At 47.8% G+C, this 27,760-nt stretch overlaps 1 protein-coding gene across 4 annotated transcripts; it reads right to left on the bottom strand.

Annotated features, from left to right (window-relative positions):
• Positions 1-142: 142 nt before the first annotated feature.
• Positions 143-24,963, bottom strand: sgk1 (serum/glucocorticoid regulated kinase 1). 4 transcript variants are annotated; one of them, XM_084700001.1, is made up of 13 exons: positions 24,838-24,963; positions 21,759-22,031; positions 12,882-13,094; positions 10,809-10,872; positions 4,890-4,965; positions 4,567-4,642; positions 4,021-4,209; positions 3,729-3,860; positions 2,694-2,930; positions 2,378-2,473; positions 2,013-2,168; positions 1,826-1,915; positions 143-1,715 (listed from the first exon to the last, which is right to left on the bottom strand). In XM_084700001.1, exons 1-13 carry the CDS (start codon positions 24,961-24,963, stop codon positions 1,548-1,550), a joined length of 1,896 nt encoding a protein of 631 aa, XP_084556127.1. In that variant the 3' UTR covers positions 143-1,547. The 4 variants fall into 4 exon arrangements, with proteins under 4 accessions (XP_084556127.1, XP_084556129.1, XP_084556130.1 ...); XM_084700003.1 differs by lacking the exons at positions 10,809-10,872; positions 12,882-13,094; positions 21,759-22,031; positions 24,838-24,963 and adding an exon at positions 6,970-7,108; XM_084700004.1 differs by lacking the exons at positions 10,809-10,872; positions 12,882-13,094; positions 21,759-22,031; positions 24,838-24,963 and adding an exon at positions 6,630-6,766.
• Positions 24,964-27,760: the final 2,797 nt, after the last annotated feature.

Genomic DNA, 27,760 nt, shown 5'->3' with positions numbered 1-27,760 from the left:
AATTACTAAATGTGTCTGTGATTTTTATCATTCTTTGATAGACTGTGCTCTAAGATGCAGAATAATGGTTCATGCGCATGCCATCACAAACATATTTAGATGTTTTTTGATAATAATGGACAAAGCAAAATTCCACACTGGGTTAAAATAACATTAAACTTTGTTTTTATTGCAAACCAAACATGGTCACGTAAATCTGATTTTACAATTTACAGTACATTTAACATGAATAGTTACATATACATATATATATATATTTAAACATCTCTTTAGTGTTGTATTCCGTATACATTAAAACTAGTACATACTCCAAATATACAAATAAACTTAAATAGCGTTAATCTGCATTTACACAGCAATATTAAAATGGAATGTTCCGTTCAGACATATCGGAATGTCCCAGATGCGGGGCATGATATCATCGAGAGTAGACAGGAAGAGGTGAGGGGGACTCGGTTGGCACAAGGAAATTGGGACAGTTTTTGATACATATTTGTTCTGCCCTGTCTCTTCTTTTAGTCAGGGTGTATCCACAAACCATTAGCAGCAGTGCTTCCTACAGCGTTTCCAGAATCCCTCCCAATGCAAACAAATGAAACTAGATTTTGTGTTCAGCACGGTGTGTCCCATACGTGGTTACATAGACAGACTCAGGGCTACTAAAACCATCAATCTGTGGTCGAGTGAACCGTGTTTTTTAGCGTAACTACATGATGTTGCGGTCATACACAAACATCAGTCGTGGACGGTAAAATGAAGGCACCTTTTCAGCATTAACCTCCCCCCCCCCCTCCACTCCCCCCCCGTAACATTCAGCTTGACAACGTCCCCAGCCCATTACAAAACAAAAGGACAGAAATGAATGATAAGAAACCGACACCCAATGAACCGTCAACTGGTTAGCTGCACCACTAAGCTCTCTTCACGCCTAAACGGGTCCCTTCACCAGAACCCAGGGAGGGGGGATGAGGAGACGTGTGCAATGATGAAGGTGGCAGACCTCCCCAGGGCAGGGGAGGGAGGCAGGGCGAGGGGGAGGTGCCCTGGAGCAGTCGGGTCCTTGAGGTGTGTGGGTCTCTTCAGCTGCCTGAGCCATGTGCAAACGACGCCCTTGCCTGGAACCTGGAAAGAGGGCCGGGTGTGTGTGTGTGTGAAGGGGGGTTTGAGGATCTTGTGCGTTGTCAAATCAGTTAGTGTCATCGAAGGAAGGGAGACTGGGAGGGTTCACCACACATCTAATCCCACAAATCCCCCCCCCCCCCCATCTAATCCCCCCCCTTGGATCATGTGACATACGGGCCCAGTAGCATGTAGCCTGTCCTCTTCCAGCTGGGAGGATCGCACCTCCGATGGGGTATCTACAGCCATGAGATCCTAGCAGACACCGGTGGGTTTGAGGGGGGGAGGATGCAAGGTTCATGTGTCCGTCATCGCGGCCGGTGGAAGTGGTGGGGGTTGATGCAGGTCCATGCTCGCTGCACCCCCTGCAGAAGTCCTGCCACGTGGGGGCTACTAGTCAGGCTCTGCCTGGGCGTGTGTCGGAGCTCCTATAGGTAGGAGTCCATCGAGGGGGCGTAGGAGAAGCCCAGGAAGGCCTCGGCAGCCTCCTTGATGCTGGCCGTGATGAGGGAGCTGTCGGGGGAACAGCCGATGGAGCTGGGCACCGGCTCGTCCGTGAACTCGGGGTCAAAGTGCCGAAGGTCGTTAGGGCCCGTCTAGAACCAGCGAACCACAGGTCAGGTTAGGGAGTTGTACAAGAATTCTTGACAAGAATTGCGTACCGTGACTCACTGGTGTGTGAGCGTGGTGAGGAAATGGAACGTACCACGTTGGGGTTGAAAGGAGGGGTGAGCTTCTTGGCGTTGAGGTCGTCCCAGTTGATGGGGGAGAAGAACATGTGGACCTTGATCTCAGCCTGAACGCAAAGAATAAGAAAAAGGGTAGATGAGTACACACGTGAAGTTAACAAAACCGTCCTCCGGACCGACGTAAACACACACACACACACTTACAAAGTCATCGGAGCAGCCCAGCCTCTTGGTGCGATCCTTCTGCAGCAGGCCCTCCAGGAGGTGTCTCGCAGCGTTGGAGATGTTGGGTTTCAGCTGCAGGGGCTTGTTCAGGATGTTGTCGTACATCTCCGCCGTGTTACGGCTGTAGAACGGAGGCTGCGGGCCGGGGAAGGGGAGAGGGAACAGGAGGGGGGGCAAACACACACAGAAAAACGGGTTAATGAACAACTCCCGGGTCGGCTGGGAAATGATCATCATCCAACCTACGTCAAACACGTTTAACCTATGCCCTGTCAACAAGACTCAGTGACTGTCCCGTGTCACTTGTGCGAACAGAGGGTGTGAGAGAGTGGGGAGATCCTCACCAGGCCGTAGAGCATCTCGTAGAGCACGGCTCCTAGACACCACCAGTCCACGGTGCGGTCGTACGGCTGCTTGTGGAGCACCTCTGGAGCCAGGTACTGGAGAGAGAGAAGAGGGAGAGACACAGAGATGGAGCGAGAGAGAGAGAGAGAGAGAGAGAGAGAGAGAGAGAGAGAGAGAGAGAGAGAGAGAGAGAGGAGAAAAAAAACAAGTTTGAAAAGCTCACCAGTTTTAGTTCATCCGTTTCATGTATCTGTATCTTTGAGAAAATCTCGGAAGGGAGAGGCTACTTTGGTCGACTCGACCCTGATCCCTTACCTCTGGCGTGCCGCAGAACGTGGACGTGGTACCGTTGGGCTCTATGTTCTCCTTGCACAGGCCGAAGTCGGTGAGGATGATGTGTCCCTGGGAGTCCAGCAGGATGTTCTCGGGCTTCAGGTCGCGGTACACGATGTTGAGGGAGTGGAGGTAGCCCAGCGCGCTGGCGATCTCCGCAGCGTAGAACCGGGCCCGGGGTTCCAGGAAGCAGCGTTCTCTCTGCAGGTGGTAGAACAACTGGAGGAGAAACGGAGAGGGGGGGGTGCGGGGGGCGGGGGAGGAAGAGAGAGGTTCATTAGGACGTGAAGATGACCGTGAAACGTTTTGAAACGAATCGACGAGGAAGAAAGAGAGACGTGAGCGGGACGAATCAAGACCAAAGAGAGAGCTGTAGACAGAACAGAGACAAAGATGTCAAAGGTCAGGGAGATAATCCAAAAGGAAGAGTAGAGAGAGAAAGACAGGAGGCCGAGGAAATGGCCTGGGCTGTTTCCTGACCAGCACCATATTCTATCAGCACTGTCTTTACCCGTCCAACAATCACAGGATACACGGTCAATTATACACACACACTGTCTATATACAACTGCTAATTCTGGACCCTCTCTTTCTCCACCCAATGATTTCCTGAGAGGGGTTTCCTTCTAAAGACAGAATTGAGGAGGGACAGCTTTTATTCAGCTGCTTTCGCATGACAGGATATCCCTTCCCTCGCTCCTTCTCTTTCTTACAACCTCCTTTTCCAGCCCCCCCCCCCCCCCCCCCCCCATCCTTTTCTCTCTTGTCCTGGCGCCAGCTGTCTCTCCTTTCTCTGTCGGTCCTCGTCAACTGCAGGTGTCTACCCCCTTGTTCTGCTTTGTCTCGCTCTTCTCCTGCTGGTCACACTTTCTTCTGTTCATCCCTTTCTTCTCCGTTCGGCCCCAGAACTTTCTCTCTTCTGGGATTTATGCATCTCTTTCCCTCTCCTTCTCTGTTGCATTAGTTATCTGACCCTTATCTGACTCCCCCACCCAGAAGTTTCTGTAAGATCCTCACCTCTCCTCCGTTGATGTAGTCCAGTACAAAGTAGAGTTTATCTGCCGTCTGGAAGGAATAGTGCAGGCCCACCAGGAACGGGTGTTTCACATTCTTCAGCAGGACATTCCTCTCTGACATAATGTGTTTCTCCTGGGGGGGTCAAAGAAGAAAGGCTACTGGGTTAAGGCTATGGGTCACTGAGGGTTAGGTCAATACGCTAGGGAGAAAGCGAGTGGCTTCGACTTGTTGAGGAGCAGAGTTTGTTTGCGTGTGTCTGTCTGTCTGTGTGTGTCTGCCTAGGCTCGCACACCTCTTTCTTCTTGAGGATGGCTTTCTTCTGTAGAACCTTCACGGCAAAGAACTGGTCGTCGGTGCGGTGGCGTGCCAGCAGCACCTTGCCAAAGCTGCCCTTGCCCAGAACCTTCAGGAAGTGGAAGTCGCTCGGCTTGGCGGTGGGGTTGGAGGAAGGACCCAGGTTGATTTGCTGGGATGGGCTTGGCTGGAGCAAAGACAGAGAGAGAGAGAGGGGGGACAGTCACTCTCTGAACCACACAGACAGAAATCCTACAGTTTGAGGACATGCACGCGCGTAGTCTAAATACAATGTGCACACGTAGCCTATACAAATAGACAGTGCTAACTGTTAACGGTACACAGAGGAGACGGAAAACAATAACGTTCTCTTTTCCCCCTAAAACACATGAGAACGTTTAGCCGGGGCGACATCACGCTGCTACAACAATACACAGCCGCGCGCACATGTAAACAGGGTGGTGTAAATGATCCCGAGTATAAATACACAGCATGGGACTGTGTAGCCGGCAGTCTAACACACACAGACAACACACACACTTACAGGAGGAGAGGGGTTTGCATTCATCAACTCAGCGTCCTGAGGGGGGGTCAGGTTCAGGATGGACTGGACCTCAGGGCTGGGGGGGTACAATAGGAACACATAAATATCCTATTCTGAAGTAAATACCATCCAAGTACATCATGGCAATACGATGCTGACTCGCTTAGAAACGACAACCCATGTGATTGTTAAGCATTTGAGATTCACCGTAGTTAACTCGTTAGACAAAACTATTGTGTTTGCCTACTCCTAAAGGCCAAATCCACAGCTTGTGGTGTGGTTTCCCAGAAAAGGGGGATTAAAGAACATTTGTTTTGACTTACTGCTTGCAGGCGTAAGAGTTTGAGGCAAGCCGCTGGATGAAGTCGTTCAGGCCCATTCTTCTTTGTTTCATAAATGCTGAAAAAGACAAGAAAATAAGAAAAAAATGTGTCAAATGGTGGACAATGTACAACATACATGACTGTTTTCTGACCACCTCTGATGGGTAGTTGATGATGGTATTTGACGTACCAGTGAGATTTGCCACTAGCCCTCTTGTTTTAGAGTAAGTGAGAACAGGAGCCTCAGTTTCTGTTTTGATAGTCATGGTTAAAGTTGAATATTCCGTGTGTTAAGTCCTAATACCACCTCTGTGGCTCTTCGAAGTTAAACTAAACCTGCTTCTTTTTTGTCTGCTTTTATATGCGGCCAGGAGGGAGGGTGAGAGGGAGGAGACCAGCTGTGCTCGCTATCCTCCGGGCGTGTCGTGGGAGAGAGAGGGGGGGGGGGTTGAACTCCACCGCGGGGGCGTGTTCGAAAGCAAACAGACACTGCGCTGTACTGACAAGCCTGCTTCTCAGCCAATCAGGAGCTGTTGCGCTCCACTGCCGCACCCCGAGGTCAGCATCATGCGTCAGACCACGGCGCGCAAAGAGGAGAAAAAACATTTGGAAACAGTCCTGCGCACTGTCTGTGCTCTTGCAGACAGTCCTGCGTACTGTCTGTGCTGTACAAAGTTTGTGCAACTTTACAAACAGCATTGCATACCATGTCTCGTATCGCATACTTGGTTGTTGAAAAGGTCAAAAGTCAAGAGATCAATCAATGAAATAACGTCTCTAGATCAACGAAACCAACACACATTATTGCCATCCTCAATGTTCTCCAGACGTGACATAACCGAATGGACAGGCTTAATGCACGACTATTTTAACACAAATGAACGATACTGCGATACTACATGGGATAGTCTGACCTGCAAGACACAAGCACTATAGCCTATACGTATCGGAGATAACTTTTGAATCGCCAAGTAGGCCAATATGTCAACTTCATTGTCTGGCTAATTCAAAAATGTTTCCTCTATCTGGCTGCTTCTCAATTAAAACGGCTTCGAATGACGCATGTTCCCAGATACACAAGAGACAAGGGGGCGCTTGCGCATGGAGTGGGGTGAGGGGGTAAGATGCCAAGAATCTACTGGAAGTGGAAAAGTACAGGCTTGAGCTCTACTACGGGTTTTCAGCTCACGGAGGACCGTTAGACTTGATATGGGTCATGCACAATTAAACATTTGAAAACAAACTGATTTGACGATATCTTGTTTAAATGGGCAAATATGTGAAATCCAGTTCAGCATGCACCCACGATTGTGTGTGGACATTTACATAACGAAATTTCCTACACTGGCCGACTGAAAAATTGTCAGTTACGTAACAACACACCTGGTTGGTTTTATACTGAATAATTCACATTCCCGTTAATGCAAGTCGCAGGTAGAATAAAGTAAACGAGATCGAATATAAATTTGAGAATTCGAGAATACGCAATAAAAGGAAGAATGAAAAAATTTGAAAACTGTTCACGCACCACTGAGAGCAATTATTGGAAAACATTGTTCTTCACGTTTCATTTCAGATGGCTTATTAAATAACTATAATATTAATGGTAGCATTTACAGTCACAGTTTGTAACACAAAAGCCCCATTCTCCCAACACTTTCACTCAAAAATACTGCACGCCAAGCATACACATCCCTGACCATCAGGAAACTGATCATATTACTTGATTTGAACACAAACCTTTAAGGTCTTCGGTGGTCCTCATACTATCTGGTATTTCCAACTTCCCTTAATCCCTAACAGGTTGGACAAGTCATTTGACTGAGCAAACAGTCATATATACTCGCACAAAAACCCTTATCAGCTACATTGGCATATCCTAGATAACAAACTGTGTCATAACCAGGTCACCGGTTGTCAGGGTAAATCCGGGCACGATTGACCGCAATAGTTGACAGGAGAAAATCCATATCCCTAACATGGAAAGTTTTCAAGCCTTGGTGTCAACTATCACAAGTAGAAAAGGAATGTTGTTTATCAACTATGTTACGTTGACTTAAAGAATGTTTGACCTACTTACCAGTCAATGCTGCCGTTTTGTCTTTCATATGGACAATATTTGTAGCAAAAACAGATGGACGGAAAGGACTTCGGTGTTTCTAGGCTCAGAGCAAGAATTGATTAAACTGCAAGACTGCATTCAAGTTCTTACGATGGTCACACACCGGATATGTTTAGGGCGGAGACTTCCCGCCCCTCTTTTCTTCTTTAAGAAATTCAGAGGAAAGAGTGCCAGACGCATAGGCAAAACGTGAATGAAAGTCCTGCATGGATTTGAGGTATTAATTAATTTCCCCCTCGCACGAATAGGCCCTCCGCCACTATCCGCCCGACTGTTCATACACTGGCACTAAGGGCCCTGAATTAAAAAGTGACTATTATTAGAAAAGATAAAAAAACTATTAGAAAAAATGTTAAGTTCAACCTGAGTTCAAAACAAAGTCACAAATAACTTTGTGGTGCATGTGTGTGCGTTTCTCACGCTTTTTCTCAGTTTCTCCCTATCGCACGAAAACAGAAGTGTGCAGTAGCCGTTGCCTTGCACTATTCGTCTCATGCACTTCGGTACTTGGCTAACTTAATGGAAAATTCGTCAGCGGCAGTCCAAAAGGGCACTTCACCGTGAGAACATGGAGGAAAGAAAGGATGAGAGGGTGAGGAATAGGGGAAAAAGGTGTATCAGAGTGACAGCGGCACTGAGTGAGTGATGGAAAGAGAAATAAAGCTGGAAAGAGAGACCGATGACACATGAGAGAGTCTGGCCTCTCTCCTTCTGTTGGAAGTCAGCCCAGATCACCCAGACAATTAAAAATACAAATCTAAAATGGCAGCTTACCTTTCTAGCCTATTATCCAACCAACAGGAGGAAACACATCAGTCTGACCTGTGATCATGTTTAGCGGTAAATACACCAGCTGATGGATGGAAGGATTGATCATATTGCAATGTTCCTCTGTTTTGAGGGTGGCAATAATAGTGGGCCATTATGACTCAGCTATAATGGTGTGAGCATGTTTGTGTGTATTGTCACGAAAGGGAGCGAAAACAAGCTTTGCGTATGTTCCTAAAAAAACGTGTTACTCTGTGGTTTATACAGCCTCGTCTTCAACTTTTTCACACTGTCTCTCTCTGCTTCTCCCTCCACTGAGGTCAGCTCTATTATTAAAGCACAAAGCCACCTGATCACAGTGTGAGACGCCAGAGGACACACACACTTTCTCTCTCGCCCTCTCTCTCGGTTTGCCCCCTCTTTCTCATTTGTTTTCTCTCTCTATCTCTCTGTCTGGCAAAGAGCTGCAGGGACACACACATACGCATGCACATACACAAACACACACACACACACACACTCACACACACACACACAGAGGTAAAGTGCACAGCAGCAAGTTATGTGCCACTTCTTTAATTACCTCAAGGTGCCCTAAAAAGCAAGCAAACTTTCCTCAAACTACTACAGCAAGTAACTACATGCATGTTGGATTTAACATGAGCACATTCTCCAGAACATCTAGTAGTAGACTAAACACAGATTACCACAGAATGAACATTAACCTGTCAGATATTTTAAGGAGCATATTATAGATACAGTCTATCTCAATAAGCACCATCACTGCATTTTACTGTTAGAGCAATGAATCATACAGACCAAGCCCTGTGATAAAGTAGCAATCAGCAACATTGCTTGCTTGAGACACAACACAATCACAGCCCATTTGAACATTTAGATGAAAGTGTCGCGATTGTCATTGAAAAGTTGCATTGTCTACTTGTACATTACAACTAGTAAACCGTGAGTATTGAAATATCATGGTTGAGTGTATCCATCTACCCGGAAGGTCCATTTGAAATGATGTTTACCTGACAGTGTGGTGGGCATTGCTGGACTTCCTCTTTCCATAGCCATGCTTGAGACTCCGTGTGATGGTGTGAAGGAGAGGATAGAGAGGGCAATGGAGGGAGAGAGCCAATGGAGCGATGGAGAGGAGAGAGAGATGGGTGTATGGTGTGTTCTCTTCAAGTCAAGCCTTCAGTCCACAGTGCTCCCCATCTCAATGGCAGGAAGCGTCATAAGAGAGTGTGTGTATGTGTGTGTGTGCGTGTGTGTGTGTGTGCGTGTCAGATTTGGGTGTTACGTAATCGTAAAGTGGCGTGGATGCCAAGGCCCTTTACAAACACACACTTCGGTGCCTCCTTTTGTAAAGCAGAGAGGAAGGAGGTCTACTCCATTCTCAATGGGGAACTGAGTGTGGGGGCCAACACACTGGTGATGAGGAGTTCAATAACCCCTCCCTGTGCTGCCCCTTGACACACACACACACATCATCATCATCATCATCATCCAGTAAGAATGGCAGAGAGCCCTCGTCCCATTTGTTTGCAACAATGTTCATCCGTCACATGCCAGGTCCAGGCTTGTGTTTGTATTGTGTGTGTGCCTTTGTATTGTCTGTATGTGTGTCTGTATCTTCATTTTCGATGGCCTCCCACGAGCAGGGTGGGTGTGGTGTGTGGTAGAGGGGGGCCGACGGTGTGTCAGAGACGGTCTGTGACTGACAGTCACACTAAGGGAACTGGTCATGCATTTTTTGTGTGCTTGTCATGGAGTACAGATCGAAGAGGTTAGAACACACACACACGCGCAGCCTTTCTCAGTAACCACCGGCTATGCAAATGTGTTTGGGAGGAGAGAGCAGCAAGACTTTGTCGACCACCTACAAAAGACAGGACTTGTTGAATATGCTTACTGCTTTTGGGCTTCGATGAAGACACGGTACTCAGGGGACGCAATTGATTACGCAACAGCACTCTGCTCTCTTGAAATGGAGGTGCTTGTAAAACAGGAGCACACGTATCCAGCTCGGTGTTTTCATCTCTAATAGGTATAATGATGAAATTAGGAAGAGGGTCACAAAACTGTAATTACTAAATGTCGTGTACACAGCCGAGCGTATATATTTACTAAGATGTTATTTTTAGTGTGGGTGATGATTCACACCTGAAGACTTTAAAATCTGTTAAAGCCTGTAATTTGCTAACCACGGGTGGGAACATAATGGCCCATGTATGAGAAATGAAATGAACAGCTACATTGAGCAGCCACTTACCGTAATTGCATGAACTTCTCTTCAACCATGGTTGCTACACTTTTAATATTTGAGTGGCTTCTAACAAGCTAAATGTGTGTAACATGTATGCCGTGAATGTAGTCTGTTGTGTTAGTATACAACAAGTATTCTGAAGCACCATCTTGCACACACACACAAAGCCAGATATCCTTTGGTTAGGGCAATGAGGTGTACTTCCTGGCTATATGAAAGGTGTGATAGAAATGTATTTTAAAACATAGATCATCATAGATCCACCCCGAAACCAACCAATCATATTTCAATAACACGACCCTGATGTAAATACACATGCAGTGCATGCATGCAAAGTACCACTCTGAAGCAGACCAACTCAGTTGTTTTCCCAAGGTCTATAAGCCTACACAATAATAGGTTTGTCATACTCTTGTGTCGACAGAGTAGCCTTTATGTTCATAACCACTGTTTTGGTGTGTGGTTGGAGCTCTACAGCAAAACACTACCTAAAGTATCTGAACACTTGTTATTGTGCTTGGGGAGTTGGTGGGGGAGGGAGGGGGGTGCACTCAGCATGTATCAGTCAATGCAGCTCTGAGAGAGGGATGAAGAGAGCTTGCGAAGGAGATGTAGATGGATAAAATAATCAGACAAGGCTTGATGGAGGGGGGGGGGGGTGGCTGGAAAAAGAGATTGCTTGAGAAGGAGGGAAGAGGGTGTATGCACTGGAATGGTGGAAATCTAGAAGGTTTGGAGAAAGCATATTGACACTTACTGGTTTCGCTAGGGCAACAGTAGCTGTCCGTATCTGGTTCAGTATGATAGTAGAGGTCCATTGCCTAGGAAACAAGAGAAATATGACATAATTACCATTGACCAATCAAGGATGGATTCTAACTAACATTTAGTATAAACACAGTATTTTACATGGAATAATCTTTCACTGAGTGACAAATGTAACCTGTACCTAAACGAAGAAGCTACAATCTGTCTGTACTGGTGCTGAAGGTGTGACAGACAGAGTAGTCCAATTTAGTAGTCCAACAATATTCTCATCTCTCGAGAATGTTTTTGGATCCAGCTACATGGTAATTCAAAAGGATCCAGACAATATGAGGTCACTAAGAAGTGTGTGTGTGTGTGTGTGTGTGTGTGTGTATGTGCGTGTGTGAGCAAAGCTCAAAGATGAATGTGGGGAATATAAATGGTATGACTTTTTTATGACAGTGACTTGTGCGTAGCTGGACACACACTCAGACACACAGTGGCACACAGCCAGTCAGTATTCAGGACCTTAAGCCCGTATACAGATCAATTTAGTTTTGCTCAGCCCCAATATAAAGCACTCTTGAATACATTGATGCGCTGAAGTGGTTGGTCTACCAGAGATCCAGGACAAGCTGATTGGTTCAGGGGCTCTATAATGGGGCTGTCAGTCCAACTCTGCAGTCTAACCAGAGTGGCGGAGGTTTTGAGTGGCAAGATTTAGGATTGTCTCCTTCCAAATAAAACCACTGTGTCACCTCAAGGGTAGGAGGATGGCGAGGGATTGTTGGAGGGACAGTTTAGGAAGTGAAGGCCATCCAAACAGCCTCTTTTGAGGCTTCATTCGAATGAAGCCTATCTCATGGACATCTTAGTAGGTGCTATAATGATGCCAATTACTGCTAGATACAAGGGGAAGTAGAAACCGAAGGGTGCGTGTGTTTGTGTGTGTGTGTGATCCTATTCTAGCACCAAATTTTCGGATTTTGGGCTCAGGCATGACAGGGTTAAAGAAGAGAAAGATTTATTGGAATTTGACTTTTGACCTGAAACATTTCGTCCCCCTAGTTAACACATTCCAACTACCCACTGCAGGTAATGGCTCATCCACATGGAAACATACCTTCATGAAGAACTAAATCTACTAATGGAACGCAATGACTTTGCAATCAATAGAGCACAAGAAAGCACCAGTTTAAATACAATTCTGAATTTACTACTGAATCTTTCAGTAGGTGCTGTTGTTATCAATAATTCCCTTATTATTATTTGAGTAATGTCAATATTCTTCCGAAGTTCCTTCAATGTATGTTTGTGTCATCCAAAAATGTATCATAGCTGTAAATTGTTCCCTCTCCCTCTCTCCCTCTCTCCCTCTCCCCCCCCTCTCTCTCTCTCTCTCTCTCTCTCTCTCTCCTTCTCTCTCTTATCCTCCCTTTTCTTCCAACCCCTTTCTGTATTTCCATTTTCTGCAGTGTTGACTAGGGCTGTCCGATCCCAACCTATCTTCCTTCTGCTCCTTCCTTGCTCTCTTATTCTCTCACCCACAACAATCTTTCTCTATATTCCTTCTGTAGTCTGTTTACTGCCTGAGCTAAAGGACCAAACATCTCTGTAGCGTTAGCATTTCTGCACTGACGGCAAAGTAGGACTCGGGTTCATAAATAATTCATGGCACATTTTTCTAAAAGTAGAATGCTATTGAGTTTGGGGAGCTTGTATTAGCAGCAAGCCAGTCTGTGGAATTATTTGCACAATACACATAAACTAATCTACATTAAAACTCCTCAAGCTTCTGTCAGCAAGACTAGGTAGGTCTTGCTCTAGAGTCTAGCCTCTGTATGCTTATACATTGGGTTGGTGGTTAGTTGCTAGCCCACCTGTGTGCTCCTCTGCAGTGTTAGTAGCTGTTAGCTGCTAGCCCACCTGTGTGCTTCTACAGTGTGAACTGAAGTGTTGCTGCTAGGCCACCTGTGTGCTTCTACAGTATGTACTGTAATGTTGTTAGCTGTTAGCTGCTGGCCCAGTTGTGTGCTTTTACAGTGTGTACTGTAGTATTGTCAGCTGTTAGCTGCTAGCACACCTGTGTGCGCTGGCGGGGCTGCCAGGCCTCCTCCATGGTGTAGCTAATGTAGGGTCCACTGCACACACAGCACTCCAGCATGACTGGGCTAGCCAGGAGCGGTGCAGCCCGGATCCCCCAGGACTGACAGCCCTCAATGTGGCCTTCTGACTCCACCCCTTTCTGCTTGCCGGTGTCGCCATGGTGACGATTGAGCATCTTCCACTTCCTGACCTGTGGGTGATAGAAATAAAATGAAACGGTGTTCACTACAAACATAAAATAATGAGTCATTCAAAAGTCAGAGGTCATTGCTACCCCCTTACATAACACCAGGTACCTAGATATCCAAATTAGGTATGACAAACTCAAAATAAACAGCGCTTTATGTCTAGACAAGATATTGTCATTGGAGTAGAATGTGTACATTTCCCTTCAGTCAGTCAGCCAGTCTCACAGAGTTAAGTAAGAGGTAAGTCTCAGGTGAGTGTGTTCCAGGCCCAGTCTTAGCTGTAATCTCCTCCCTGTGTGTACAGCTGTATGGGGATAACATGCCCTCCTCATGGAGCTTTACACCCCGTCTCGATGGAATACTGCCGAGAGTGACTCAGCAACCGACCTGTGGTTACACCATCACACACCCCTTGGCTACGATAGTGCAAAATGGCCTTCACTACTCAGGTTGGCTGGATGAATTTGCAAGCCAAAATGTCTGTTATGTAACAGTGTCCTTGGCACACACTCCAATGAGGATTACAGAGGGGAGCCATCAAAAATGAGTTTATCAAGGCCTCCATCTGCAACCGCTACCCCTCCTGCCTTCTGTAATGACGGTGTGTGTGTGTGTGTGTGTGTCGTAATTGGAATTGGACAACTAGCAGCTCTGCTGGATTTATTTGAACGATTGAAGCCAGCTCTCACTTGCCACTAATTGTTGTGGATCTGCAGGATTACTGATAATGTCAACCACAACACATCAACCATATCACCTGAAACCTCTGAGCTAATTTTGACTTCATACCTTTACCTCCATCTGACTCTGACCCACACTGAACTCCACCCAGCCAACCCCCTCCAACACACACGCACACACACACTCACACACACACACACACACGCACGCACGCACGCACGCACGCACGCACACACACTTCAATGTGATTTATCACCATTGTGTTCACTCCTGACCTTGTTCCCAGGAAGGTGGCACACATTCCACAGAAGGGCAGGAAGTTGTCCATTCAGGAACTACCTCTCTAAATTCTCGCCCCGACCCGCCTCCACCGTCTCCAGACCCCCAGACACAGAAACCCACACCCACGAGACCACATGACCCATGTCTGAGCATGTCAACATCAGAGACATAGTTCGGTATTAGAGTTACATTAAGAGATGCTCTGTACCCACATCCGCATGTATATTCCCTGGCCCTCACACTCTCTCACACACACACACACATACATACACACGCGCAAAACGTTATGTAAGGTGTGTATGGAGGAAGTAGCATCTGCCCGAGAGTCCTCTCCCCTGCCTTGGTCTTCCTGCTCTGACTCCTCCCCCCTCCTGGTCCGGCCTCGTTATCATAGCCTGGATCTGTCTCACAGACATCTCCCAAACTCAGAAACAGAAAGAAAGAAGCAATTATAGAAAGAATCGGAAAGGGTGAAAACATTTCACAAAAACTCAATTAAAACAAGACGTGAGAGCCAAAAAGTGAGCCGGTGGAGTGTGGGTTCGGTTGAGTAAACAGAAGTAAAGAAAGAGAGGCCTTACGTAAGCTCTTCAGTTCCATTCTGAGATCAAGCTTGCTCATTAACACCAGGGTTGTTACTCTTGTGAAGGTGTGGAGGAGAGATAGGGGGAGGGGGGTGATGAGAGAGTAGGCCAGGGCCAGAGATGGAGAAAGAATGGACTTCATAGCCTGACCGTGTCCCATGAGATGAGTACTCTTCTGAGCTCTGAAGCCGGAAGAGCGCGAGAAAGGGAGGGAGGGGGGGGGGGGGGGATGAAGAGGGCTCAGAGGTGAGCTCTTGCGTTGAATGACGGGATTTTGTCCTGAGCTCATTTCGTGTTTGTTGTCATTTGGAGTTACCCTCTATAACGCATTCAGTCTCTTTCATCTGGGAAACCAATGGGAGCATAGGGACGGTTCTCGGAACTCCGATTCTCAGACAAATCATGAATATTCATGAGCTGCTCGCCATCCACCCAGCTTGTTGGGAGTTTTTCTCAGAACCTTATTTTCTTTTTCCATCGGGTTCTTGAGTATGCCTTCTCAACCTTGTTTCTTGATCTTCATTTGAACTGTATACATACAGCTCAGAATGCCAGCAGAGATTGCTCATGCACACACATTGGACACATACACACCATGCACACACACACACACACTTTTGGACCTCTGGCGTTCATTTCAGATAAGGTCAGAGTAGTGTGTCAGTTTGACACACACACCATATTTACCAACGGCTCGTCAATGTGGATTGTGTGATTATGGATGCTCTGAGCCTCAATCCCTGTCTCCGTCAGATAGGAGTAATCACCCTGGCGTCCTCTCTGAAGGCGGCTGCAGCGCTGCCCGCTGGGCCTCCGCTGGATGGAGGTCAACCTGCCAGGTCACTGAATCTCTAAAAGGGTGTTTGAGAGAGAGTTGTTTCAGACTTACGTAACGTAACCAGGTTTTGTGTTTTTCCCATCAGTGATGTCTTGCTCTCCTGTTGTCAGGGGCCTAAAACTGTGGGCCTAAAAGCCTCTGAATCATGCATGAACCTGCACCAAAATGACGTGGGTGGTGCTTTCACTGCGTTCCTATTCCATTTTCGGTGTGTGTGTGTGTTTTGAAAGTCACACACACCAGTCCTCTGTGTTGGTAGAGGTTGATGAGGACTTAACACGAAGATCAACACGTTCCTTTGTCGGTACAAAGGTTGGAGCGCCTTCCGGGACGTTTGTGTTATGTCATCGCTGCTTCGTTCATGGTAGTACCTTGCTTTAGTATAATGGAACAGGTTAACTTCTTGACACACGCAACTCTGTGTGTGAGGTGAAGCCATAGTTCCCAGCAAGTACTAAGCATAAACTGAAAAAATGCTTGGGAAAAAAACGGTATCCAGCTCATACAGAGCTCTCCGCCTCTTCTCTCTCTTTAAACCCCCATGGGGGGGGTCCTAATCGGAGTGTCGTTCTGGTGGCCACCGTTCTGGCATAAACTTTGGAATGTCCGTATGTTGTTGTAGAACATGGGATTAGTCCGTTTGTGGATCAGTGTGGATTAGGCCGCTAGTGATTCTTAAAGTCCCTAACAATGAACTCCAGGGTGGAGCACTGCTCCTTCCGTTCCATTGGGCCGAAGTCAGGGAGGAAGAGGGAATAGAAAAGAGAAAAGATGATAAGAGAGAAGGAGAAAGACATACAGAGGCGTTAAATAGGGAGTTTGGTGCAAAGGGATTAAGAGAGAGAGAAAGGAGGATGGAGAGATATTGGGAGGTGGAGGAAAAGAAAAAGAAGGGAGAGGGCAAACTCAGGAAAGAGAGAAATTGAGAGACTGAGAGAAATTCCTGGACGTGAGGAGACATGTCTGTTTGAAGGATCCTCTGTCAGGCCTGTACCCATGGTTGCTTCTACTGCAGGTGTGGAAAATGCTCAAGAATCTGTATCAAGACATTCTCGGTCTGTACATCAGGCATCCACTGCAACTGGCTTTGCTCTCTGTGTTTGTGGTTTGTCTCCTCGACCTTGCTGGTTGTTTCGAGTCATGTGTGGAGGTGATTTTCATGTATTCTGAAACATGACAGCTCTAAACCTTGGAAGTGAGGGTGAAAGAGACTCACCACGTTTTGGATCTTAGTTTTGGATCCTAAACTGAAATGTAGCTTGCAAGTTGCTTGCAGAGATAACAGATTGGGTCCGCCTGTTTGAGGGCTTGAAGTTCATGGGATTGGAAGCCACAGAGGCAGATCTGAGAACAGTGGGATCGAGCGTATGACTGTAACTACAGTCTAGGGTGCCAGAGCTGTTAGGTTTACGTCAAGGAAAAGATTAGCATTGCATTATTCGCTAAATGCGTGCTAAACCAAATTAGCGACGCTTTTCAGCTCTCTGGAGATGACCCCATTTTTTTTGTACACATCTTGATTGGGGTGAGGGAGCATCTTTGAGAAGACAGGCCAGGAAGATTACAGATGATTCCTCCCATGTCCTGAATTCAGAGGAAGAACCTCTCTTATCCAGTAGATGATGCAGGATTCCAATTAAATACAGGAAAAGATACATGAATAGATATAAAAACTATTTAATCCCTTAATCAGGGAATCTTCTAAACTCGGGACATAAGGAGGGTGCAAAATGGTGGGCTGTGTTGCATGTACTTGAATGTACTTGACTGTACTGGTACTGCACTACAACTGCTTTTTATGTAGCACCCTTCACATCCAATGCAGATTTTCCTAGGGACAAATAAAATAATCTTGAATCTTGATCTTGAAAACATTTAGGCTTGCTAAAACAAGAAAAGAACATCTCTTGATTAGGAAGAAAGAGGTCTGAATGATAAGATGAATCACACTGTAGGGCACTAAAACACAGAGTTGCAGCTATTTATTTATGGAGGTAATAACAAAGTCATAAAGGGCACACTGAAGTATGTTTCTCAGGTCACAAAGCACCACAAATATGAGGTGATGAGATGAAAGTCACAGATTTACCCGACCATCTGACTCAGACACTGCCAAGACTGGAAATAGGATCTAGTTTTAGACCCTGTCTGAATCGTTGGATGTTCACCAGCTCATGGCTGTTAGCTGGAATTTGACCAGTTCATTACCAAGGACAGAGCCTCAGGGACCGCTTTTGTGTTTGATTTCAATGACGAGGTGCAGTTCTCAAACCAGTCAGTGAAGGCTTCCAGATCCAAACACTGACAGTTGAAAGAGGGACTGATCCTGTTGTCTTGTCTTTAAAGCTAAGAAAGCTTTAGCCAAACCTCATCTTACGAGCATCCAGTAACACGCCTAATCCCTTTCTAAGAACTGTCATATGGAGTCAGCAATAGGTTGATAATGTGTCCGTAATGTGGGAAAATGAACAGCGAATCATATTTTGCAGTTCAGTGCACATCCCAGATTGTTGGCACCATTAAACAGCTATTAAGTTGATGGCCCAAGTCCCAAGTCCTTTACCTGCAGTACAGTAAGCGGTGGCACAGCAGTAAAAGGTGATGTATAATACGCTGACGTCCCAGAGGTCAGTAACCATTACCTGATCTAGCCTCAATGAGCTTTCCTGAAAGTAAGATGACTTAAGACATGAGATGATACCAAGAACAGCAGAGTCCATAGGGCAAGACAAACACGCAGACAAACACTTAGACACACAGTAACACACACACCCACAGTAGCACACCCATATAAACACACACACACGCACGATAACACACACAAACAGCTCACGCATTGGAAGTTGGAAACAAACGAATACCGTATCGCACGCAAATCTACCAGCGCTCCAACACACGCAAGGCCATTCCAATGAGGGACGTGGCCCCCTTGGCCGCTCCACCGATCTTCAGGGCCTCTGCTCAGCCTGCTGCTCACTCAGGAGAGACCCAGAGCAGGTTCCATCAACATAGATCAGGCCGACACCAGAGGGCATGGTCACTGGAGACCACCAGAGCCCCTCAGTCAAGCCTGTCAGCCTGCCTGTCTCCACCCTGAGGTGCCTGGTGACAGGTGAGACTAACCTCCCTGGTGGAGGGGCCGTTCCCCGGTGTTGGTTTCACGGTAGGATTCCTAAAAAGCTTTGTGTTGTCTGTAATCGAGAGTGAACTAGGTCATCGTAAAAAGGGGCGAAAGTACTTTCGTGTACTGAAGTGGGTGTAGATTGATGGAGGTGATTGATGGTGCAGGGTCTGTGGCGATGAGTTTGACTGAGGCGGGTTCTTACAGTCGTCCGTTTTCAATTCCGGTTTGTTTCTCGAAATAACCCATGCTCTCACGATAATGAGTGGTTGAAAACCTCACCTTTATGGCATCATCGGTTAAGAAACCATACAAGTGACGGCAGATGTAACTGCCCTATTTTTAGATTCGACTGTCTCACAGCCATGGATCTGGATACCCCGTCCTCGCATCAGCCAGGCGTCCAAACTGACTTCAGAAATAACAGAGCACGTCTTCAACACGTACCAGTTTTACAGTGAGGGGAAGGGGGGGGCGAGTTGGCCCCTGGTCACGCTTGGTAGCTGTCTTCCTCCCGTCTCCCCCCTCTCTTCATCCCTTCACTCTCCCTCTCCTCGTCACCCCCCCCCCCCCCCTCCCCCCATTCTCCATCTCCTGCTTCAGTAGGTTTTGGACAGACGACATGGATCATATCAGAGAAGCCCATGTACCCTGGTTCTCAGGGTGGCACCGAACCCCCCCTTCTCCATCCATGGGGGTCAGTGACTCCAGAAGACAGAGTTGGGCCACACGTCAGCGTCTAACTTAGAATCGGTTGCGCTACGACAGCTTGCGTTCTGTGTTTAGCCCGAATCGGTGGGGAAACGCCTCATTGTGACAAAGACGTGTTACTGGATTTCTCTCTGGATGCTCACCCCGGCGTCTTTGAAGATGGAAGCGAGCGGAGATAAGACCTGGGGCAGAGGGGATGTCAGCAGATGCTCACTCGTTAATTTCCCGCTCGAGTTTTCGTCCTCGGCCCTCGCCTTGATGTTGGAGATTAGAGGGATGTCTTTGCGCGCATCTGCGACGGATGGAACGTTCCGTGTCCGGTGTGGGCGCGCCTGTGTGTGCGGGGTGGGCGTGTGTGTGTGTGTGTGTGTGTGGGGGGGTGGTGGTACAGTACAGGACGTCCTTATCAGGGGGATTTATGTGGTTTTGAATTCTGGTCATGCTCTGGCAGGGAGGCCAAGCTGGCAGACTGGGAGCCTCTGACCTCATCCTGTCTTTATGGAAAACTGTTGTCTCAGCTGTTGTTTCAGCACACACATATACGCACACACACACACACACGCTCCCTCTCTCCGCTTCGTCCATCTGTGTACCCCTTTTCTTACCTCTCCCTCACTTTCTCTTCCCCCCCCCCCCGCTGTTTCAATCGCCAGCACAATCATCCAGTGGAAAATCTCACCGTCATAAAGTCATAAAGCTCGTTTTAAAAATGCCAGTCGATAACTCCCATAAAGTGCTGTGTCTATGTCTAGCTAGGAGGCTAACCAGCCCTAGGAGGGCTGCAGAGGGGGGAAGGCCACCCACGCCTGGGGTCAGGGTGGTTCTTACAGCCTCTGGACAGAATGCTGATGATGCGTTACGTAACAGGAGAGATGTCAGGCAGCTGTAAAACATGCCCGCGTCGAGTTTTGAGAAGGCTGAATGTGCTTTTTTCAAATGATGATTTTGTGTGTGTGTCTCATCCCATTGGCTTGTTGGTCAGTCCTTTGTAACATTGCTGGCTCAATGTAAAATTCTAACAGAACATAGATTGAGTGTTGAGAGCTTAGTACTAAGGAGTTGATACATGGAAAAGTGATATCTTGTTTAACTGTTCATTTGTGTTTTTTTGGGCAGTTTATGCATCCTAGAATGCAAACAAACGTTTGCTTTACTGCACTACAATGCTGCTTCGCTTAGTTCCTAGCTGTGTAACAGAATGATAAGTTGTTTCACTTGCTTTGATAAAGCTCTTATCAGTCGACAAACGCACTCAGCTAATACCTGAATAGTTACCCACAGTCATTCTTTCAGATTCTTTGATCATGAAACATAAAATAATAACTGCACGGAATTATGGTCCACCACACTCGACTGCAATCATACTCAACCATGGTCAACCATACGCAACTGCAATCAACCACATGAATCTGTGTCGTGGCAGATACAGACTGTCCAAATTAAGGAGGTTGTACTGTACTGATATGGTCAAATGACAGCCTACACACACACACACACACACACACACACACACACACACACACACACACACACAGAGCCATGTTAGACTGGCATCTGTGGTGACTCCCCACTCTCTCCCCTTTAACCCCCACCTCTTTGTAGCCCTCTCCCACCTTGCAGCATCAGCCAATAATCCCTTAAACACACACACAACTGAGAAATTGAACACATGGCAAATCTATCTGTGGCAGGGGCAAGAGGTGGAATTGATAGAGAGGGAGGAAGGGAGGGAGGGAGACAGAGAGGGACGGGGTGGGGGGGGTAGATGGAGGAAATGGGAATGAGAATCGAACAGAAAAGGCAAAAAAACAAGATAGAGAAATTAGGTAATAAGCAACAAAAGGTCTCCCCCTCTCTCTCTTTCACACATGGACACACACACACACACAGTGTTCCTTTACCGGGGCACTGATGACTCATTCTTTCCTCCTACTGCAGAGCCTGGTTTCACTCAACACACACACACAGCTAACACACATTTAACACACACTCAACATGCACACACACACACACACATTGATAGGTGTGATGATTGATTAGAGGGGTGATTGCTGCTATGATTGCTGTTGCATAACCAAGGACGCGCCGGACACCTGCAACATCATTACTGAGAAAGAATGATATCGGTGTGTGTGTGTGTGTGAGGATGTGTATGTCCGCGTGTGTGCGTTCCTGTGTGTTGTTCCGTTTCCTCGGCTGACAGCTTAGTTGTGTGTGAGCAATCATGTGGAGGACCAGAGGGGGTAGGCAGTGGAGGGCAAGAGTCTGGATGAAGTCACCGTGTTGTGCAGGGAAACACACAGCAACCTGGCTCAAACGACCGTTACGGATTGACCAAGTCGCCGCTTGCTCCGGTCGACCTCCTGACGCGATAAAACGCGTGGCGGAGATGCACTCGCAGGCCAAGCCGCGGACCCACCACAGTCATCTCACGGCCGTCTCCTCTCACCTTGCAGGGCTTGCTCTTCTCGCGCCCGTGGTCGTGTCCGGCGAGCGCGTCGGCGTGCTGGCAGGGGGAGGGCAGGTCCTGGCGGGGGGAGGAGCCCCCCTGCAGGCCGGGGTAGTGGCAGCAGCCTCCGTACGGCCAGGGGAAGTGCGTGTGCCACATGTGGTCGTGGGCCAGCGGGCACCGGGGGCACCGGGGGCAGGGGTAGTGGAGGCCCTTCCCCTGGCCGCCCCCCTTCTCCACGCTCACTTTGGGGTTGCGCATCCACCTCCGCACCTGGGAGGTGGGGGGGGGGGGGGTGACGGGAAGGCAAAAAACGAATCGCCGTAAACGCAGGGAGGGAAGGAACGTGGACTGTCCACACAGGCGAGCAAACAGATATGCATCAATATTCATAAACACACATGCAGGGATTGTCCTTCCTGGGGGTTTTGATCTGGTGCGGCAGTATCATTGCCTATATCTGCCCCCCTCTCCTGGGAGATGCACACACACACACTCACACACACTCACACACACACACACTGCTCTACTCGCTCACACACACACACACACAGATGCAAGCCCTGTGTGGAGGTGAATCTTCAAAGACCCAGGTTATTAGGCTGTCCTGCTTTGGGATTTCAAACGCGCTGTCACCAACAGAAGATAAAAGCCTTACCCCGGCCCAACCCCTTCCACTGGTGACACGCACGCCCAGTTCTCTGCTTATTGGTCGATCTGGTTAAATCCTCGCTATCTAAACCTTCCAAATCAAAAACCCTCCAAAAAGTCATCACGTTGCTTTGTTGTCAGTCTTCACATGGCTGTCTGCTGGATGCTAACGATCATATATTTCTGGGTTGTGGTTGAAAGCTTTGCGTGAAACCCAACAAACTAAGACCCAAGGATCATTTCCTGAAATAAACACCCAAGCACACGCACACGTCGACACAGTGTACCCTTCAATAGTGACTTAGCCAGGAAACGTGTACAATCACGAAGGGTAAAACCTGCAGTGTGTGTTTGTGTGTGGGGCGAGGTGGGGGGGGGGGGGGTGGCATTGCAGAAATGAACAAAAAAGGAGTGGAGAAAAGAGAGGAGAAAGAGGAGAAAGAGGCAGATCGGAAAGAGAGAATCAGAGAAAGAGGACAGCAGTGCAGCCTTCTGAAGACATGTCACCCTGTGACTCGGAGCCTGTTTGGCAAACACACACCACACGACCAGAGCTTCTGTGACCACACACCACACGAGGTCGACATCTGTGGCACACACACACACACAATCACACACAGAGCCCGTGAGGGCGGGAGAACCAGACAGCAACCAGAAGGCCTGCAGAGGCAGAGTGAAACATCCATGGAAAATCACCCACAGCAGGACCTCTCTGAACACCTAGTCACCACGCAGACCACAACACATCGTCTGACTAAACACAGTGCACCATGTGGCACAGAGCGCCATTAGTGCCTGTCACTTCGGACTGGGCTCTGAATCATTTTGAAGTGAAATATACAATGGAATATTTGAGCAACTTTTCTGTCTGGATCAAGAAGTGTCACTAAACATCACTTCACATTGTGTCCTGTCAGCATTCTAAATTCATTCTAAAACAGCAGTCGTTTTCTTCTTCTCCCTCGGGCATCTCTCTTTCAGTGTGTGACATCATCTAAAATTGATGTGGAGCACACACACACACACACACACACTCTCACAGACACACACACTTTAATCTCTTATTCTGTCTCATCTTTTCATTCCCTCCAACTCTGCCTACAGTATCTCAGATGTGTCTGGTGCTTCCGTTTCCTTTCCTCTGTTTATTTCTCCTCTCATTCCCCCGGAGGGTTCCAATGGTGCTCTGACCAGGGCGTGGTCGCTTAACACCAAAACCACACACACATCCTTGAGTTGAGGTGGCAATGAAGCCCACAGTGATGTGCATCTTGGCTAATGGTAGACATCTATATCTCTTCTTTCTATCTGACTGGATCTCTCTCTCTCTCTCTCTCTCTCTCTCTCTCTCTCTCTCTCTCTCTCTCTCTCTCTCTCTCTCTCTCTCTCTCTCTCTCTCTCTCTCTCTCTCTCTCTCTCTCTCTCTCTCCTGCTCCTCTGCCCAGTATCCCCTTTGATCAGCGATGAAATGATCAGTACATTTTGTTTTGGAATCCCCCGAGGGCTTGTGGGTGTTCTGTGTGTACATGTGATAGAGAGGGAAAGAGTGAGTGTGAGTGTGTCCGAGTGAAAGAGAGAATATCAGAGAGAGAGAGAGAGAGAGAGAGAGAGAGAGAGAGAGAGAGAGAGAGAGAGAGAGAGAGAGAGAGAGAGAGAGAGAGAGAGAGAGAGAGATAAAGATGAAGAAAAAAGCTGGAAGTGTATTACTCAGTAATCCTCACACAACAACATGCTTGCATGTGAGTCAGCCCAACCCTCTTTGTAATCCTAACCTCTGTCGCACGTCCGAGACCTGATCATGCACAAGCGCACGCGCGCAATCATCCAACCACAAACCCACATGCACACTTCAACATCGCCAGGCCGACAAATCGACACCAATCAAAAATAACGAGGCTCGAACGCAACCGAGGCAGTCAAGCAGGATGACCCGGCGATAGCTCCACCCAGACCCAGACTATTAACACACCTCCTCATTTACCGTCAGCAAACTAACCCCTCCAACCACCACACATAGACCTCCTCAGTGGATGCTTATCATTGTTGTTACGTAACGTGCCGATATGGACTTTGGTAAAGATGTCACCCACACAGAAGACGCTCACAGCTCAAGGTTTTCATGGTGGTAAACAGTGGCTTTCCAAAGCAGGGAAATACTTCCTTCGACCGCTGTGAAATTTCTGCCACAATGACATCATCTCTGTCTAGCACCGACACACACACCCACGGACACACACACACACAAGGAAACATGCACACATGCAGACTAATCAAACAAAGAGGCTGCCCCCCCCCCGGTCTCTCCTGAATCAATGCCCACCCATCCACCCTAACAAAGCCGAACTGCGTGTGTTTATGCGTGCGTGTGTGTGTGTGGGTGGGTTGTTTGTTTGTTTGGTTAGCACATGTGCGGATCGTCTGTGCTCACCTTTCTCTTGACAAACTGGAAGGCGGAACACTTCTTGAAAGAAAAGGCGTTCTTCTCTCCCCTTTCTCCTCCTCCTCCTCCTCCTCCTCCTCCTCCTCCTCCTCCTCCTCCGTTCACCAGCTTCATGGCCAGGACTGGCGCCCTGCTAGCCTCGGTCGAGCCCAGCTTGCCGGACAGCCTGGGAAGCAAGGTGAAGACACGAACGGGAGTCAGGGACAGCGAGAAAGTGGAGACGAAGAGAGGAGAGCGGCAAGACGAGAGAGAGATGGAGGGAGGAGCTGATCTGGGAGCGTGTGTGTGTTTGTGTGTGTGTGGGGGAGAGGAGAGAGAGAGAGAGAGAGAGAGAGAGAGAGAGAGAGAGAGAGAGAGAGAGAGAGAGAGAGAGAGAGAGAGAGAGAGAGAGAAAATGTGGCACAGTGATGGAGGTACAGAGGAAATTAAAAAGGAGATAGTTGAGATGACAAGAACAAGAAGGGGATACAGAGTTGGAGATGGGGAGAGAGGGAGTGGAGGGCAGTGAGACAGAGGACAGAGACTCTGGAGAGACCGAGAGAAAGAGAGAGAGAGACAAAAACAGATTGAGTGAGAGAGAGACAGAGAGCGAAAAAGAGATGACACTGTAGATCAGTGAGAAGTCTTTGATCTGAGGCAGTGCATCTGTTAGGAAGTGTAGGGGCAGTGTGTGTGTGTGTGTGTCCTGCTGAATACCGGCCACGTTGGATATTAATAAGGTATGAGAGGCTGCAGCAGCAGCAGATATATATCTAGGTATGTGAGTGTGTGTGTGTATGTGTGTGTATGCAGTCTTACCTGCACTTGTTTTCCTGGTTGTTTTCACAGGTCCCTGTCACAAAACAGCTTCTCCCAGTCCAAGTGTCTAAACTCCGGTTCCTTAACAACTGGCCTCAGTACAGCTCTTGACTGTGATGGTCATCGGGTCTGCTGGAGCAGGTGCTGGGGAATCTGAGCTGGTCTGGAACGCTGCTCTCAGATCAGTGAGAAAGCCGAGTTGTCCGTTTCCCTCCAGGTTCTGCCGCCGAGGAACGAAATGATGTTCTGGTGCTGCGCTGTGATCTGTCTGAGTGTGTGTGTGTGTGTGTGCGCTGAGGGAAGAGTGTGTGTGTGTTTGTTGATGACTGCAGATCCATACAAACACATCAAACCCTGTGCATCTGTTGTTGATGATGTCAACCCCAAAATGCACCGCTGATGCGTGAGTGTGTTTTGAGTTCAACGTTGTTCGGTCCAAACGCAATCAGAGTGTGTGTGATGGAGCTGTCCAGCTTCCGTCTGCTGTGCTACTTTATCAATGAATGCTTCTGCAGTGAGCAACACAAGCTCCTTTCCCTCGTCTCCCTCGTCTCTCTCTCTCTCTCTCTCTCTCTCTCTCTCTCTCTCTCTCTCTCTCTCTCTCTCTCTCTCTCTCTCTCTCTCTCTTTCTCTCCCTCACTCTCTTGCTCTGCCCCTCTCACTTTCCCAACCCCCTCCCTCCCTCCCTCGCTCTGCCTCTCCCTCTCTTTCACTTTCTCTACCTCGCTGCCTCTCTCTTCTCCTTTTCTCTCTCCTTCCCCCTCTCTCTCTCTCTCTCTCTCACTCTCCCTAGCTCTCTCTCTCCCTCGCCTTTTCTCTCCCTTCTCAGCTCCCTCGCTCTCCCTCTATCACCCTCCCCCTTGCCCTCCCCCTCTTGCCTGCTCCCTCATCTTTGTGCTGCAGTTTCTGCTCGCTCCGCCCTCCTCCCCTCCCCCCCCCCCCCCCCCCAGTGTCTAAATGAGGAGCAAAGGGGACAGGGACACACAGAGGATGACTGCTTGTCCTCGGCCATAGGAATGATGGATGAGCGGTGTGTGTGTGTGTGTGTGTGTGTGTGTGTGTGTGTGTGTGTGTGCGTGTGTGTGTGTGTGTGTCCAGTTGGACCACTGCTGCGAGCAATGGTGTCGCGGTGCATTACACCCTCTTATCATTTTTACTCATACATCATCATGCCACAGACAGCGAGTGTGTGTGTGCGTGTTTGTGAGTGTGAGGTGGTAAGCCTCTATATATATATATATATACATACTGTATACACTGTATGTGTGAGGGGGGTATGTGTGTCTTGTATGAGGTCAACTTTAAAAGGGATGCCCAGGGACTGAAGATCTACTACTACAGTAAGAACAAGCCATGTACCAGCTATACATCACTGGAACACTGTGTTAACCAGTGTTTTGCTGCACTGATCATTTGTGGACGATTACAGGACACAAACACATACAGTATTGATATGTAAATGATTGGTTTAATTTCTGTTTCCTTTGGTCAACAGCTAGATCTAGACCAGGGGTCTGGGTGGAGGTGGAGTTGGGTGGAGGGGTCCCACTCCTATACTGACCACAACCAACTGTGGTTCAAACTTGGGTTTCAAAGGTTTTCCTTCCTCAATTCCAACCCTTAACCAGTGTACAAGTAGGACTTAATTGTGAGTAGCTTTATTCCAATCCCCCTCACATCAGACAGTTCTTCAAACCACCACCCCTGAACACAAATCTCTGCTACTGATTGTCAGTTTCTCAAATGTTCAAAACATTCCTTCAAACGCGTCCAATCAGATTCCTATCAGGACCAGACACTGACTCAGCATTTACCACAATGAACAATGATTGCTTGGAAGAGAGTCTGTTCACATCAACACAATTGTGATGACATGGAAACCGTGACGTGACGCTGGTTCCTTCTGTGGTTTGATGCAGAATCTAGAATCTTCTGGCCTTCTGGACAGAGGCCTGGTGGGCTGGTGACACAAAGTTCAAACCTAAAAGTCTCACGTCTTTTTGCCCGGAGCCAAACGAGCAGGATTAAACATGATGGAAGACAAAATAATGCATCATTATTTTATGATTCATGATTTCTTTTATCACGACAAGTAAGTGCTCTAGTAATGTGT

Source organism: Hypomesus nipponensis, chromosome 6 (assembly GCF_054491055.1).
Source record: "Hypomesus nipponensis isolate SF chromosome 6, ASM5449105v1, whole genome shotgun sequence".
In the NCBI taxonomy this organism is placed as follows: domain Eukaryota; kingdom Metazoa; phylum Chordata; class Actinopteri; order Osmeriformes; family Osmeridae; genus Hypomesus; species Hypomesus nipponensis.
Note: the sequence above shows the minus strand (reverse complement) of the source record. Positions and strands in the feature narration are given on the sequence as shown.

Excerpts from the sequence above, each read along its gene's own strand:
- sgk1 (XM_084700001.1), bottom strand. The coding sequence starts at position 24,963 with ATGAAGCTGGTGAACGGAGGAGGAGGAGGAGGAGGAGGAGGAGGAGGA. Across the intron at positions 13,095-21,758 it reads AGAAGAGCAAGCCCTGCAAG|GTCAGGAAGTGGAAGATGCT; the intron begins GTGAGAGGAGAC and ends TATCACCCACAG. Across the intron at positions 2,169-2,377 it reads ACGAGATGCTCTACGGCCTG|CCTCCGTTCTACAGCCGTAA; the intron begins GTGAGGATCTCC and ends CCCGGCCCGCAG.